Consider the following 13,426-nt stretch of genomic DNA (forward strand, 5'->3'; position numbering starts at 1 on the left):
AAGTCAGTATCTGGTGTGACCACCATTTGCCTCATGCAGCCCAACACATCTCCTTCGCATGGAGTTGATCAAGCTGTTGATTGTGGAATGTTGTACCACTCATCTTCAATGGCTGAGTGAAGTTGCTGGATATTGGCGGGAACTGGAACATGCTGTCGTACACGTAGATCCAGAGCATCCCAAACATGCTCAATGGGTGACATGTCTGGTGAGTATGCAGGCCATGTAAGAACTTCCAGGAATTGTGTACAGATCCTTGCGACATGGGGCCGTGCATTATCGTGCAGATGAATGGCACGACAATGGGCCTCAGGATCTCATCATGGTGTATCTTTGTGCATTGAAATTGCCATCGATAAAATGTAATTGTGTTTGTTGTCTGTAGCTTATGCCTGCCCATACCATAACCCCATCACCACCATGGGGCCCTCTGTTCACAACGTTAACATCAGCAAACCGCTCGCTCACACAACGCCACACAACGCCAGTCTGGCTGGCGTGGTTACAGTAGTCTGCGGTTTTGAGGCCGACTGGACGTACTGCCAAATTCTCTAAAACAACATTGCATGCGGCTTATGGTAGAGAAATTAACATTAAATTATCTGTCAACAACTCTGGTGGACATTCCTGCAGTCAGCATGCCAGTTGCATACTCCCTCAAAACTTGAGACATCTGTGGCATTGTGTTGTGTGACAAAACTGCACATTGTAGAGTGGCCTTTTATTGTCCCCAGCACAAGATGCACCTGTGTAATGACCATGCTGTTTAATCAGCTTCCTGATATGCCACACCTGTCAGGTAGATGGATTATCTTGGCAAAGGAGAAATGCTCACTAACAGGGATGTAAACAAATTTGTGCACAGCATTTTAGAGAAATAAGCTTTTTGTGCGTCTGGAAAATTTCTAGGATCTTTTATTTCAGCTCATGAAAACATGGGACCAACACTTTACATGTTGTGTTTATATTTTAGTTTGGTGTATGTGCTTAATTTCTATGCTTCCCGTTCATAAGTTTCATTTTGGGGTATTTTACTTTGGGTTTTGTACACCAGCTTCAAACAGCTGAAAATACAATATTTTAGATGGTACAATGATTCGCTACACAATAATTGCTTGCTTTGTCACATTAACTGAAACTAGGTGAACTATTAGCATATCAGCAACCAGGAAATTAAGGGGCGATTTCTGCATTGTGCATCTAGAAAAGGCTGTGAATTAAAATGGCTGCTGGCGGGGTGGAAATAAAAGGAATCGGCGCATTTAATTTATTCTCCCTCGCTGTTATCGCACTTTTTTGAAGATTTTCCCAGACACCACAGTCAAGCGTGTCACCTGTGATTACCTGGTTGCCTCTCGTAATAATGCGTATTGTGATGACGTGTTGACCATGTGATGATATCTAGGCCTATTGTCTTTGTGGTGCGGCAAATCAATGGCACATGTGGCAAATGAATTAACATGAGCTTAACTGCTAATTCAAATAAGAAACGTAATTGACCTGCATTTGCATACCATTCAAGCTAAAAAGAAACTAACATCCAAATTGTCAAAGGGATGTTTTCCTCTGATGTTTATTAGTATGAAATACACTCTTACTTAGTATAGCGCTAAAATTCAGAGCCATTTATAACAATGTACTGTATATACTGTATACAAATTTAGAACCATATACAGTATCTCTCAACATACACAGGACATAACATGTACTTTTTGGTCCAATAGCCACTGTGGCAGGTAGATTTTAAAGAAATATACCAGCCACTCATATTTTTTACCAGCCAAAATAGATTTTTTTCCCCGCTATAATTACACCAACAGAACACAACAAAAATGGATGAGGATGCATTTTTAATGTTTCTAAAACAATACATGTATTACTGGTAAGAAGTAATGTAGTATATTATTTAATCAAATTTTTTGTGACCAGGGTCTTTTAACCAAAATATCACAGATGAGATAAAAATGTTAACCTGCCCCTTTAAAGGCGGGAGGTTACCGTGGTAACGTGACTGGTTAATGTTGGTGCATGTGAGATTGAGTCTGACTAGTAGAAGCATTGTCTTCTCTTTTTTTAACCTTTATTTAACTAGGCAAGTCAGTTAAGAACAAATTATTTTTTACAACGTCGGCCTACCCCGGCCAAAACATAACCCGGACGACGCTGGGACAATTGTGTGCCACCCTATGGGACTCCCAATCACGGCCGGTTGTGATACAGCCTGGAATCGAACCAGGGTGTGTAGTGACGCCTCTAGCACTGAAATACAGTGTCTTAGACTGCTGCACCCCTCGGGAGATCTTCTCTAGCAGTAGAAACTCAAACATAGAAAAACAACCTAGCTTGTGAACAAAACAATGGAAATAGCCAAGAAACACAAGGAAAAAGTCTCACTTCAGTTCATTTCAAGTAAATTAGACAAACTTTTATGCCTGTGCGCAGCGCTTCTAAAAATGAATATTTCATTCAGCTCTTCACGTGCACACGGCCCCCAGCCAGGCAGTGATGCAGCGCGAGGTGTAATAGGCTATATAAGATTCCTAGTTCTTTGACTTTGTGAGATTAATTTACCAGCTATGAAACAAAACGGCAGAAATACTTTGAAAACAGCTACTGCAGCATTTATTTGACTATAAATGTGATCATACTTGACTATTTTTATTCACAAATGCGATTCAAATGTTTGCACTATGGAGACCTGTCCACCCGCCAACGTGGTTGGTGAAATAGACATTTTACACGCCAATGCCAAAATCTAGCCGTATTTGGCAGGTGGCGGGTGTTAATGTTAGGCCCTGCATACAGCTCCGCTAAACACAATAATTAAACAAGACATTCATTGACGAGACGATCATTGCACGACCACCCTGTGTGGTAGATACATAGATATAACTGATTTGAGGTCAGACGAGAAGACAGGCATCCCTGTGTCTCTTCTAGTTGTGTAGTGGAGGTGAAGGAGTGATGGAGTCTTCAGCCGCCCTTGACAGGGGAAGACCCGGCTGTCGATATCCCATTGATCCCTCAGACCTGTCAAGCTGATCTAACAAGGCAGGGCTCACTGTACCCAGACGGCACAGACTAGTCACAGTCTGCCTGTGCAGAGATAGAGATTGGATTGGAGCCGGACTCATTTAGCTAAGCCCTAAGTGAATTAGTGGCTTCCTTTTTCTTGGACCATGCAGGCTTCTGGAGAATATGATCATTTTCTCTGCCATGCAGAGACACACACGCACCTCAGCGATCACAACAACCCTCATGACAATACAAAGCAAAAAAGTCCTTCTTAAATCAATCCACATCATCACCACTACCTCAAAACGACCAGTCCATAGCTGTAATTGAGCTGTATAGAGTATTTTCATTCAGCTGCAGTTGCTGCATTTTCACTACTGGAAAACCCCCTGAAAGCAGTGAAGAGGGATATTCTCTCTGTGGCCATTGATATGCATGGCTACCAGCTGTTGTGCTGTCCGCAGCGAGGGTATGGCTCGCTGTCAGAAGGCCTATGCCTTGAATATAAAACAGGACATGGCCTCTATTCACTCAGGGAGTTCACTTCCTACCCCCCCACCCCCTCCAACAAGCGACCCCTTCAGCTGGAGGCCAGATATCCCAAGGTGCACTGGGACATTTTTGGGCAGTGGAAGGGAAGTTTCAGCCCCTGTGAAATGGGGTCTGGAGCCCAGCCACACTTTGGGAGCAGTACTTTTGAAAACAACGAGGCCCCCAGACCTCCTTGCTAAAGGGCTGACTCTGCAGAGTGAGAGAGGGGGGGGGGCTGCCTGCTGCCTAGCTTGCACTGTACAAAATTGCATCTTTTTTACACTTTCGCCACCCTTTTGAGGCTACAAACTTAGACTAGTTTTAGGGTTCGGACATTTTCAAACTAAATTGCAACTGGAGACAAAAAGCATCATCATAAAAGTCCTTCAGATGACAGATTGAAACATTGAACACACCACTTCTGAAAAACAAAATGTATGCACCCTCCTTCACAGCCTCTCTCCTTAGTTAACAACTGCTCTTTGTCTCTAAAAGCCTTCCTCACCACCCCGGAGTGAGAATGAAACAGAGGGAAAACAAAAGAGAGAAAGAGAGGCAAGAGCCTGAGCGGTGGAGGATTGCTTTTAACAGCGCTGTGCAGGTGTGGGTACATGCTTCATTCATGCCCATTCAGGAGGGTTGGCTTGCATTATGAGCTTGTCTCCTCTCTCCCCCTCTCTCTCCCCCTCTCTCTCTCTCTCTCTCGCTCTCAGGGTGTGGCGAGTCTGGAATGCAACGTCTGTCGAAACTCTCTTGCTCCCAGCCTAGACTAACTACTAGTCTTGTCTGCTGGCTTCCCCAATGTGGCTTCTGTCAAAACACCAAACAGTGTCTGATAGCCCTCCCACACCAGACAGCAAGCAACCAGCCAGCTACAGTACCGGGCCAGGCAGAGACAACCATTGACAGCGTTGTTCAAGTGAGTCTGAAAGTTTTTATATTTCCCTTTTTTCAACTTACACAACCAAAAGCCTCTGCTGCTGCCTCAAAACTTGGTCGTTGGTGGAAACCTAAACTGCTTGTGCATAAACCAAGCCCCAACTGGAGGCTGGAAATGTACTCTGTCCCATTCTCTCTCTCCCTCTCTCAGTTATATCTCCTCCCAACAGATGGGGCGTGTATAAATCACACCGTCTTGAGGTGAAATAAAACCTAGTGAGCTACTAAATCTGTGGCCGCCATCCTTATCAAAACCTCCTGAAGTGGAAAGCCACTGATTATGTTTGCGACCCACATGTGTACCAGCCAGAAACCAGCATTGACATGGTGAACTTAGAGACTTAGCCATCTGCTCCACACCCTACTCTTAACCTTTGAACCCATTCAATAGTTCCCTGAGCTAACTCACTTGCTCATTCACTGTTGTTTGCACTCCCACAGTCGACACCTGCGCTCTCACGTCTCAGATTCAAACGGATAATGCACTTTTACTACAAATTCCAATACAGCCTTTTATTGGGGGAAGTATGCTGCAATAAGGAAGGTATAATGCAAAGTGTTTGTGGTGTGTGTGTGTGTGTGTGTGTGTGTGTGTGTGTGTGTGTGTGTGTGTGTGTGTGTGTGTGTGTGTGTAATGCACAGACTGCTTCTACAGGGCCCATGACCTCATACAAGCAAAGAGTCTTGGAGAACAGGAAGTCCTTCAAGCTCACTTCCTGTGTCTGACTGTGAGACGGCTGCTAGCTGCATTCACAAACCTCCACAAAACCACCCGTTCCCCTCGCCAACAAAACTCAGTAGTGACATGCTCTCTATATGCCGACAAGCACAACAAGCCCACTCTGGTCTATCTCTTCTGTGAAAGACATTTCAAGGTAACACCCCAGGTGAAATGTGCTGATAAATACTATAAAAACACATTGAGTAAATGCACACATGCCGCTGGAGGTGTATCATCAGGATCATAGCCACCCTCATCTGGCTACTATAGCGAGAGAAGTTTAGCAATATGATCATAATTCTGCAAGTATGATGGCCGTAGCATTGCTTTCACCAAGCCCCTCCTTTAAAAAAACGAAGGGAAATAAACAAAAATCCTAAATAAAGAGTGGATTTAAACTAGGCTTAGGAGAGTGATTATATTAACAATTACTAATACACAGGGGTCTTTTGAGCCCCTGTAAAAATAGAAGAGGCCTTTAAAGTCCTTTAGGTCCCCCCACTCAAACCGAAATACAGTGGCAAGAGCAAGTGCATGACAAGGCTCTGGCCCTCCTGACACACTGACAAACAGAAGGGTAAAGGCTGTGCTAGTGAATTGTGAGAGCCCTGTTGGTAAACACTTCCACTTTGTTTGTATGGCCCACCGAAAAGTCTCCTAACATAATCACCCAGTCTTCTTTCACCCTCCTTTCATGCCGAGAGGGGCAACGGAGTAGGTAATTGGGGGGAAGGGAATGAAGTGTGTGTGTATGTGTGTGTGTGTGTGTGAATGCTCTCCTTTGTTGGGATCATATTATGTTTCCACCACAATACTCCTATCCCTGCTTCATCAACTCTATTCATGTGTAACAGTTCATGCAAATGGGCATGCTTGCCTTTCATTTGTGGAGGGGGCTCTTTTATCAGTCTTAGTTGGGGGAAGAGGGGAGGGAGGGGGGACTGATCCCCCCCTCTGCTTGCCTGCCTGCCCACCCCAAAGCACAGACCTAATCCCCCATAGGATTTAGAATCAGGGCTCTCTGTCTGCTGTAGTAGCAGCGCTAGGCTACAGCCTAGCCCCCAATGTAAAAGTCAGGGTTAGGCCACCAGAGGCCCCCATACTGTTCACAAAGCTCAATTACCCTCAAAAATGTTAGCTTGGGCGGCATACAGGAGAGGCGACACAGAGCCCATCTTGCATGTTTGATAAACTCCCCTCCGCATCATTTAGGGCTCGTCTGATGGCCTGCCATGGAAGCGCAGTGGGAATCCACCAGAGAAATCATGTCTAGCAGAGAGTGTTGGCTATGTATATCGTTCAGTCTCCCCCCTCCCTCTCGTCTTCTCATTAGAATAGAACTGCTCTGAAATTTCAAGAAACACTGCAGTTGGAGATTTAAAAAAATGGGTAAAATTTGATATCTTCCTGTTGCACAGGACTGTTCTTTATCTGATACTACTAGCATATAGTAGGCTAACCCATTGCCACAAACACAGACATAAAAAGGGTAGTAGTAGCCTAGTGGTAGTAGCCTAGTGGTAGTAGCCTAGTGGTAGTAGCCTAGTAGTAGTAGCCTAGTAGTAGTAGCCTAGTAGTAGTAGCCTAGTGGTAGTAGCCTAGTAGTAGTAGCCTAGTAGTAGTAGCCTAGTAGTAGTAGCCTAGTGGTAGTAGCCTAGTAGTAGTAGCCTAGTAGTAGTAGCCTAGTGGTAGTAGCTTAGTGGTAGTAGCCTAGTAGTAGTAGCCTTGTAGTAGTAGCCTAGTAGCAGTAGCCTTGTAGTAGTAGCCTAGTAGTAGTAGCCTAGTGGTAGTAGCCTAGTAGTAGTAGCCTTGTGGTAGTAGCCTAGTAGTAGTAGCCTAGTAGTAGTAGCCTTGTGGTAGTAGCCTAGTAGTAGTAGCCTAGTAGTAGTAGCCTTGTGGTAGTAGCCTAGTAGTAGTAGCCTAGTAGTAATAGCCTTGTGGTAGTAGCCTAGTAGTAGTAGCCTAGTAGTAGTAGCCTAGTGGTAGTAGCCTAGTAGTAGTAGCCTAGTAGTAGTAGCCTAGTAGTAGCAGCCTAGTAGTAGTAGCCTAGTAGTAGTAGCCTTGTGGTAGTAGCCTAGTTGTAGTAGCCTAGTGGTAGTAGCCTAGTAGTAGTAGCCTAGTAGTAGTAGCCTAGTGGTAGTAGCCTAGTGGTAGTAGCCTAGTGGTAGTAGCCTAGTGGTAGTAGCCTAGTAGTAGTAGCCTAGTAGTAGTAGCCTAGTAGTAGTAGCCTATTGGTAGTAGCCTAGTAGTTATTCAGTTGAACAAGTAGACGGCTGCTACTGTTATGGCCTCTCGAGGCAGACAATTGACATATCTCCGCGCTCTAATAAATCCAGCCGCGCCAACCACCCTCATGGGAGCTCCACGCCACTACGCACGGATGAACCCCTCGTTAATGACACAGTGACACATCCACCTTGAAGTACCTGTTTCTCAAACACAGCCAGTAAGCCACAATATGCAGCAAAGTGCGGAATGAGCGAGCGGCAGCCCACACCGCAAGACCTGGGGGGATGCGCGCAGGCCTGGGGGGAGGGGGATGCGCGCAGGCCTGGGGGGAGGGGGATGCGCGCAGGCCTGGGGGGAGGGGATACGTACAAGCCTGGGGGGAGGGGGATGCGTGCACGCCTGGGGGGAGGGGGATGCGTGCACGCCTGGGGGGAGGGGGATGCGTGCACGCCTGGGGGGAGGGGGATGCGTGCACGCCTGGGGGGAGGGGGATGAGTACAAGCCTGGGGGGAGGGGATGCGCGCAAGCCTGGGGGGAGGGGGATGCGTGCACGCCTGGGGGGGGCGGGATGCGTGCACGCCTGGGGGGAGGGGGATGCGTACAAGCCTGTGGGGGGGAAGCGTGCAACTGCGTGCAGGACAAAGGGGACTTTTAGCTATACACCTACAAACAGTGTTTTGCAACTTTAGAAATTATTACATTATTTCCTCGACCTTATACATTGCATGGGTTTCGACAGTTGTTGTAACACCATTATTGGGCCATTTGTTGGTAAATGGGATTGTATTTACAGTAAGGTCAATATAATTGAGCCGTTGACACCCGCAGAAGTGTGTCACAGGCGCATACTGGTTGTATTGCCACCAGAGCCGTTTAGCTGTTCTTGGTGGACAATTAGTAACAATATGTGGAGAATAACCCAATCCTGGCTGGAACAAGTCGTTGCGCCAATAGTCTATACTGTTCTCGAGATACGAATCTTTGACTCTTAGTCCGAGATAACAGTGTCTTTTGCAAGAAGACAAAACAAAACACAAGTAAAATAAAGGAGAAAAAACCGTTAAATACAATGTACATGTTTTTGTGACAGCAGTGTAACAACATTCGTATAATGTAACAGTTGCAACACTGTGTAACGACATTGTAACAAACTAGTTCAACTCACCCTGGATGCTTTCCTTTTATACTTGTTGGCGAAATCAAATTTTTCTTTAATCTCGTCCAAATGCTGCTCCAGGCGCGCCTTCTCCTCTTTCCCCGTGTAATCCTGGCCCAAGAGGATGTATGCCCTCCAGTTGGCGGAGTCGAAGCCCCAGTGGCAAGTCCTGTTTTCCAACGATTTGTGACTGTGCACCACGAACTTATGGGTCGGGTACATGAGTCTGCAGTCCATGCACTGGATGCAGGCTGCGTTGGGGCTGGTGTACAGCTCCGGGACGAAGAGACCCTTGCACTTTCCGAAACACTCGTGGTATATTTTGAGGCTTTTCTCCGTCAACTCCAGCTCCAGTGAGCCCGTGAACTCTTTCTTGCAGTGCGGCGGGTAGGTGCCTCCGTAAATCAGGGCATTGCACAGGCGCTCCGCATCCGTTTTGGTGATGAGTCCGCAGGAAGGCGCGGAGAAGGGGAGAATCCCCATGACTTTGAGGATCTCCAGCTGTTCTGCCGTGCACCTGGAGCAGTAGATGTGGAGGTCGTCGCACACCGAGTTGATCTGTTGAAGGGAGAAATCCCGCAGTACGGTGTTGAGGATCTGCGGCAAGCACAGCCGTTTCTCGCCGCCGACCACGAAACAGGAGACAGTCTCGGTCTCCAGGACCGTCTCGCACCTCTCCGTGGAGCGGTCGGAGGGGATGAAGAGGGGTCCCGGCATCACTGTCGGCGGCTGCATGGGAAGATGCAGCACGGGCTCGGGCTCTTTCCCATCCTTCTTGAACAGGAGGTCATGTGGCCATCGAGCAGAAAACGCCGCCGGTCCGCCGAGGGAGCTCATAGAACTCAGATGAAACTGCTTGAGAGTTTGTTGCAGTCCTGGGTGAGGTTGGAAGCTTTGGCGAGTTACAGTCTCCATGTTTTCACTACGACTTTGAAAGCGAGAGTTCCTTTCAACTGGGGCAAACTAAAACAAATGAAAGCCACGATAGGTTCCGGTTCCTTGTAAATCCAAGGTCTCCGAGAATTAGCCAAGTGCAGAAAGCGCTTCATCAAACATCCACAAAAAAGTCCCGAGCAGTGAGTTTCCAATTCCGTTGAAGAGCCTACTAAGCGAATGGTGACACGGGCGAGTCTTCCCCTGCAGTACACTCCTGACAGTCCATATCTAAAACGCGTCCCTCTGAAACTCCTCCAAAAATGAATAATGCTTTTGAAGTTTCAGAAAAAGTATCGACCGATAAAGCAAAGCCTTCTCCCTCTATGTATCCGGTATAAAACACAGTAAAAACCCGCGTGGAACCTCCTTTAAACTGGGGAATACTGCAGTATAGCCGGACGCATACACTCCGTCTGCCCCTGCTGTTTGATATGCCTGTGTACTGGAGATGGCTAGTCTGTGAGCTGGGTTGCGCTTGCTCACTCACTCGCTCCTCTCTCTCTCCCTCACAGCCCCCTATCTCAGTGTTTGTGTGTGTCTGGCTCAGTCATTGAATCCCAGCCAAAAAAATGTGACTGACTCCGCAGGCTGGCTCTTCCAGGAACAAGTCGTCACTCCCCCACTTTTCCAAGCAGCCTTGTAAAGTCGGAAAAAACACAAGGCTTAAGCGTGAATCAATTGGTTCACAGCTAAGAACGGCTGTAACCCACTGAGGTGTAATAAGAACGCTGTAACCGAAAGAGGATGGGTGGAGTTTGCAACAGACAGTCAAATTTTGACTTTGAGGGGAAATGCAAATTGTACGACTGACTGCGGTTTATTTATTGAGGGCCATTTTTTTCAGGCTGGCTTAAACTGTTAATGGCGGAAACTAGGAAAAATCGATATCAGGGTCACATAGCAACATATGACTAATAATAATAATTAATTAATAATCTGTGATAATTACAATAATCATTATTATTATTATGACTTGTATTTATTATTATTATGTGGATGCATGCACCATACCAATTCCATTCATTTTACGCATAGGCTAACCTATTTTATGCATAGTCTCAACTATTTTACGCATAGGCTCACCTATTTTACGCATAGTCTCAACTATTTTACGCATAGGCTCACCTATTTTACGCATAGGCTCACCTATTTTACGCATAGGCTCACCTATTTTACGCGCATAGGCTCACCTATTTTACGCATAGGCATAAAGTGACACCTATAGTTGTGCCAATTAATTGCACAAGCGCGGCTATACTTCACGAGCTGCCCAACAGTAGTAGCGCAGTCTATGAAATGAAACAATTATGTTTGAGTCACTTTTCTCCTGGGTTTTGAGAATTAATTATAATGTGCAACATCGAGGGCATGGGATGAAATACTTCAAACTTATGAACAATTGAGCAGTGCAGTCAGTGGGTGTTAGGTTACGATCAAGTCCAGCTAATCATTCCTATTGTGCTGAAAATAATTGAAAAAAGTGAAAAAATTGCAAACTGAATTTGCACCTTTTTATTACAGGTCTTCATGTTCCCCCCCATGTGAAGTAGCCTATGCTACATAATAATACATGACACACAATTTATAATAAGCCTTCAACAGATTCATAAAACTAACTGTATGCCAGTCTACACCAGGCATTGCAATTTTGTTCATTTGGTCAGCTCTGTTGTTGTTTGCTGTTATCTCCAATCAGATGCGTCATGGTGCATAGGGGGGATTTGTCCTGTTAAAAAATACTGCTAGCCACCTAGCAATTTTATGAAATTGGCTATAGCTAGCCCAGATAGGTTGCCAACCTCATTATTAGCTACCAAGAAGCCATTTCAGCCTATAAGGGAAAGGGGGATACCTAATCAGTTGTATAACTGAATGTATTCAACTGAAATGTGTCTTCCGCATTTAACCCAACCCCTCTTAATCAAGTTAGAGTAGCTAACTTGTGTATTTTAGCTGGCATACCTGCTGACATTGGTTGGCAAACTTTAGAAAAGCAAGAAAAAACTACATTTACTAATTAAGACTCACATTCCTTTAAATCTTTTACCCAGATTTTAGCAGAGATGCAGAGAAACATATTTAGGTTCTTTAAAAAAGAAACACCAGTCAAGAGTATACAGACAGCTCAAGAGGTATGCTTAGATATATATTTTTTGACATAGAATTAAGCATAACAATTATGGCTCTAGATTGCAGGAAAAAAGCTGTTTCATTTGTTTGAAAAATGCTAAATTCTCCAATTTACAGTCGGGGGCCTAGCCCCCCTCCGTACCACCCCACTGTCATCCTCATGTACTTTGTGCCGCCTAAAATGTTTGGGGTACATGACGCCCCTGTCTCCAACAATCCAAGGCACTGCATCTCAGTGATAGAGTCATTAGAGTCACTACAGACTCTGGTTCGATTCCAGGCTGTATCACAACAGGCCGTGATTGGGAGACTCATAGGGTGGCGCACAATTGGCCCCAGTGTTGTCCGGGTTAGGACTTGGCTGGTGTAATTGCCTAGTTAAATAAATACAAAATAGAAATAACACTTGATGTGATGTGAGCCAAGAATGAAAGGTGAGGCTATTGTTTGCTGTTACTGTAGCTCCCCCTAGCCATGAGGCAATGTAAATGCAACCTAATGGCAATTGTAGAGATGCTCCCTCATAGAGGTCATTACAATATAAATTATGGCATACATTAGTACTGCAGATATTAATTGAATCAATATTGGCATATAGAAAACGCAATCATGAGTAGGAATCAATGTTAATGTGATGGATCTTCTGACCCAGAGACCAATGACCAATCTGTTATAAGGAGTTTATACGCCAATCATAAGCTACCCTCTAGATAGGCAATCCAAGTGCTAAAGAAGTCTACACCAACAATCTCAACCGTTTTCCACAATGGATCAGTCCAATCGTCTTTAAAACAAATTACAATTATGACAATGTTTGAATGCAAGTGGACGTAGCCTTGTACAAATGAAGTTTCATTCTACAAGATAGATTTTGAACCATCAATGACACAGTTGGGTTGAGAGAAGGGTCTTTTTTCGAGCCTGGTCCCATATCTGTTGGTGCGCTATCATGTCAACTCATTGCAATGTCAAACATAACAAGGAGTGGCAAGGAGTGGAATGATAACAAAGGCTAGTCATTCCACTTTCCTAAAAAATCCATCCAGAGTAGCCGACTGGTCAGCGGGGGGTTGCCAGATCTGGAGCTATGGTGGCGAGCTATATCCCACATGGCTGAAGGAAAAGTGACCTTTGTAATGAGCCAGGTGTGGCCTGGGGCTTTATCTATTTGGCAACGTGCTTATAATATTGCTTGGGTTTGGGAGCCACGGGGCAGGAGTCTACTGAACACTGGTCTCTAGTCTACTGAACACTGGTATCTGGTCTACTGTTACACTGGTATCTAGTCTACTGAACACTGGTATCTGGTCTACTGTTACACTGGTATCTAGTCTACTGAACACTGGTATCTGGTCTACTGTTACACTGGTATCTAGTCTACTGAACACTGGAATCTAGTCTACTGTTACACTGGTATCTAGTCTACTGAACACTGGTATCTAGTCTACTGAACACTGGTATCTAGTCTACTGTTACACTGGTATCTAGTCTACTGAACACTGGAATCTGGTCTACTGTTACACTGGTATCTAGTCTACTGAACACTGGAATCTGGTCTACTGTTACACTGGTATCTAGTCTACTGTTACACTGGTATCTAGTATACTGAACACTGGTATCTAGTCTACTGAACACTGGTATCTAGTCTACTGAACACTGGTATCCAGTCTACTGAACACTGGTATCCAGTCTACTGAACACTGGTATCTAGTCTACTGAACACTGGTATCTAGTCTACTGAACACTGGTATCTAGTCTACTGTTACACT

The 13,426-nt window shown here is 45.2% G+C and overlaps 1 protein-coding gene across 1 annotated transcript in view; it reads right to left on the reverse strand.

The window, feature by feature from the left end:
* The window catches only part of LOC115165372 (ski oncogene), a 96,684-nt gene extending 86,661 nt beyond the window's left edge, over positions 1-10,023 (reverse strand). The window contains exon 1 of the mRNA XM_029718455.1: positions 8,601-10,023. Coding sequence (XP_029574315.1) covers positions 8,601-9,506 — 906 coding nt within the window. The 5' untranslated portion in view covers positions 9,507-10,023. The remainder of the gene's footprint in view (positions 1-8,600) is intronic.
* Between the last annotated feature and the right edge of the window lie 3,403 nt (positions 10,024-13,426).

The sequence above is a fragment of the Salmo trutta genome, chromosome 28 (genome assembly GCF_901001165.1).
Source record: "Salmo trutta chromosome 28, fSalTru1.1, whole genome shotgun sequence".
NCBI lineage: Eukaryota > Metazoa > Chordata > Actinopteri > Salmoniformes > Salmonidae > Salmo > Salmo trutta.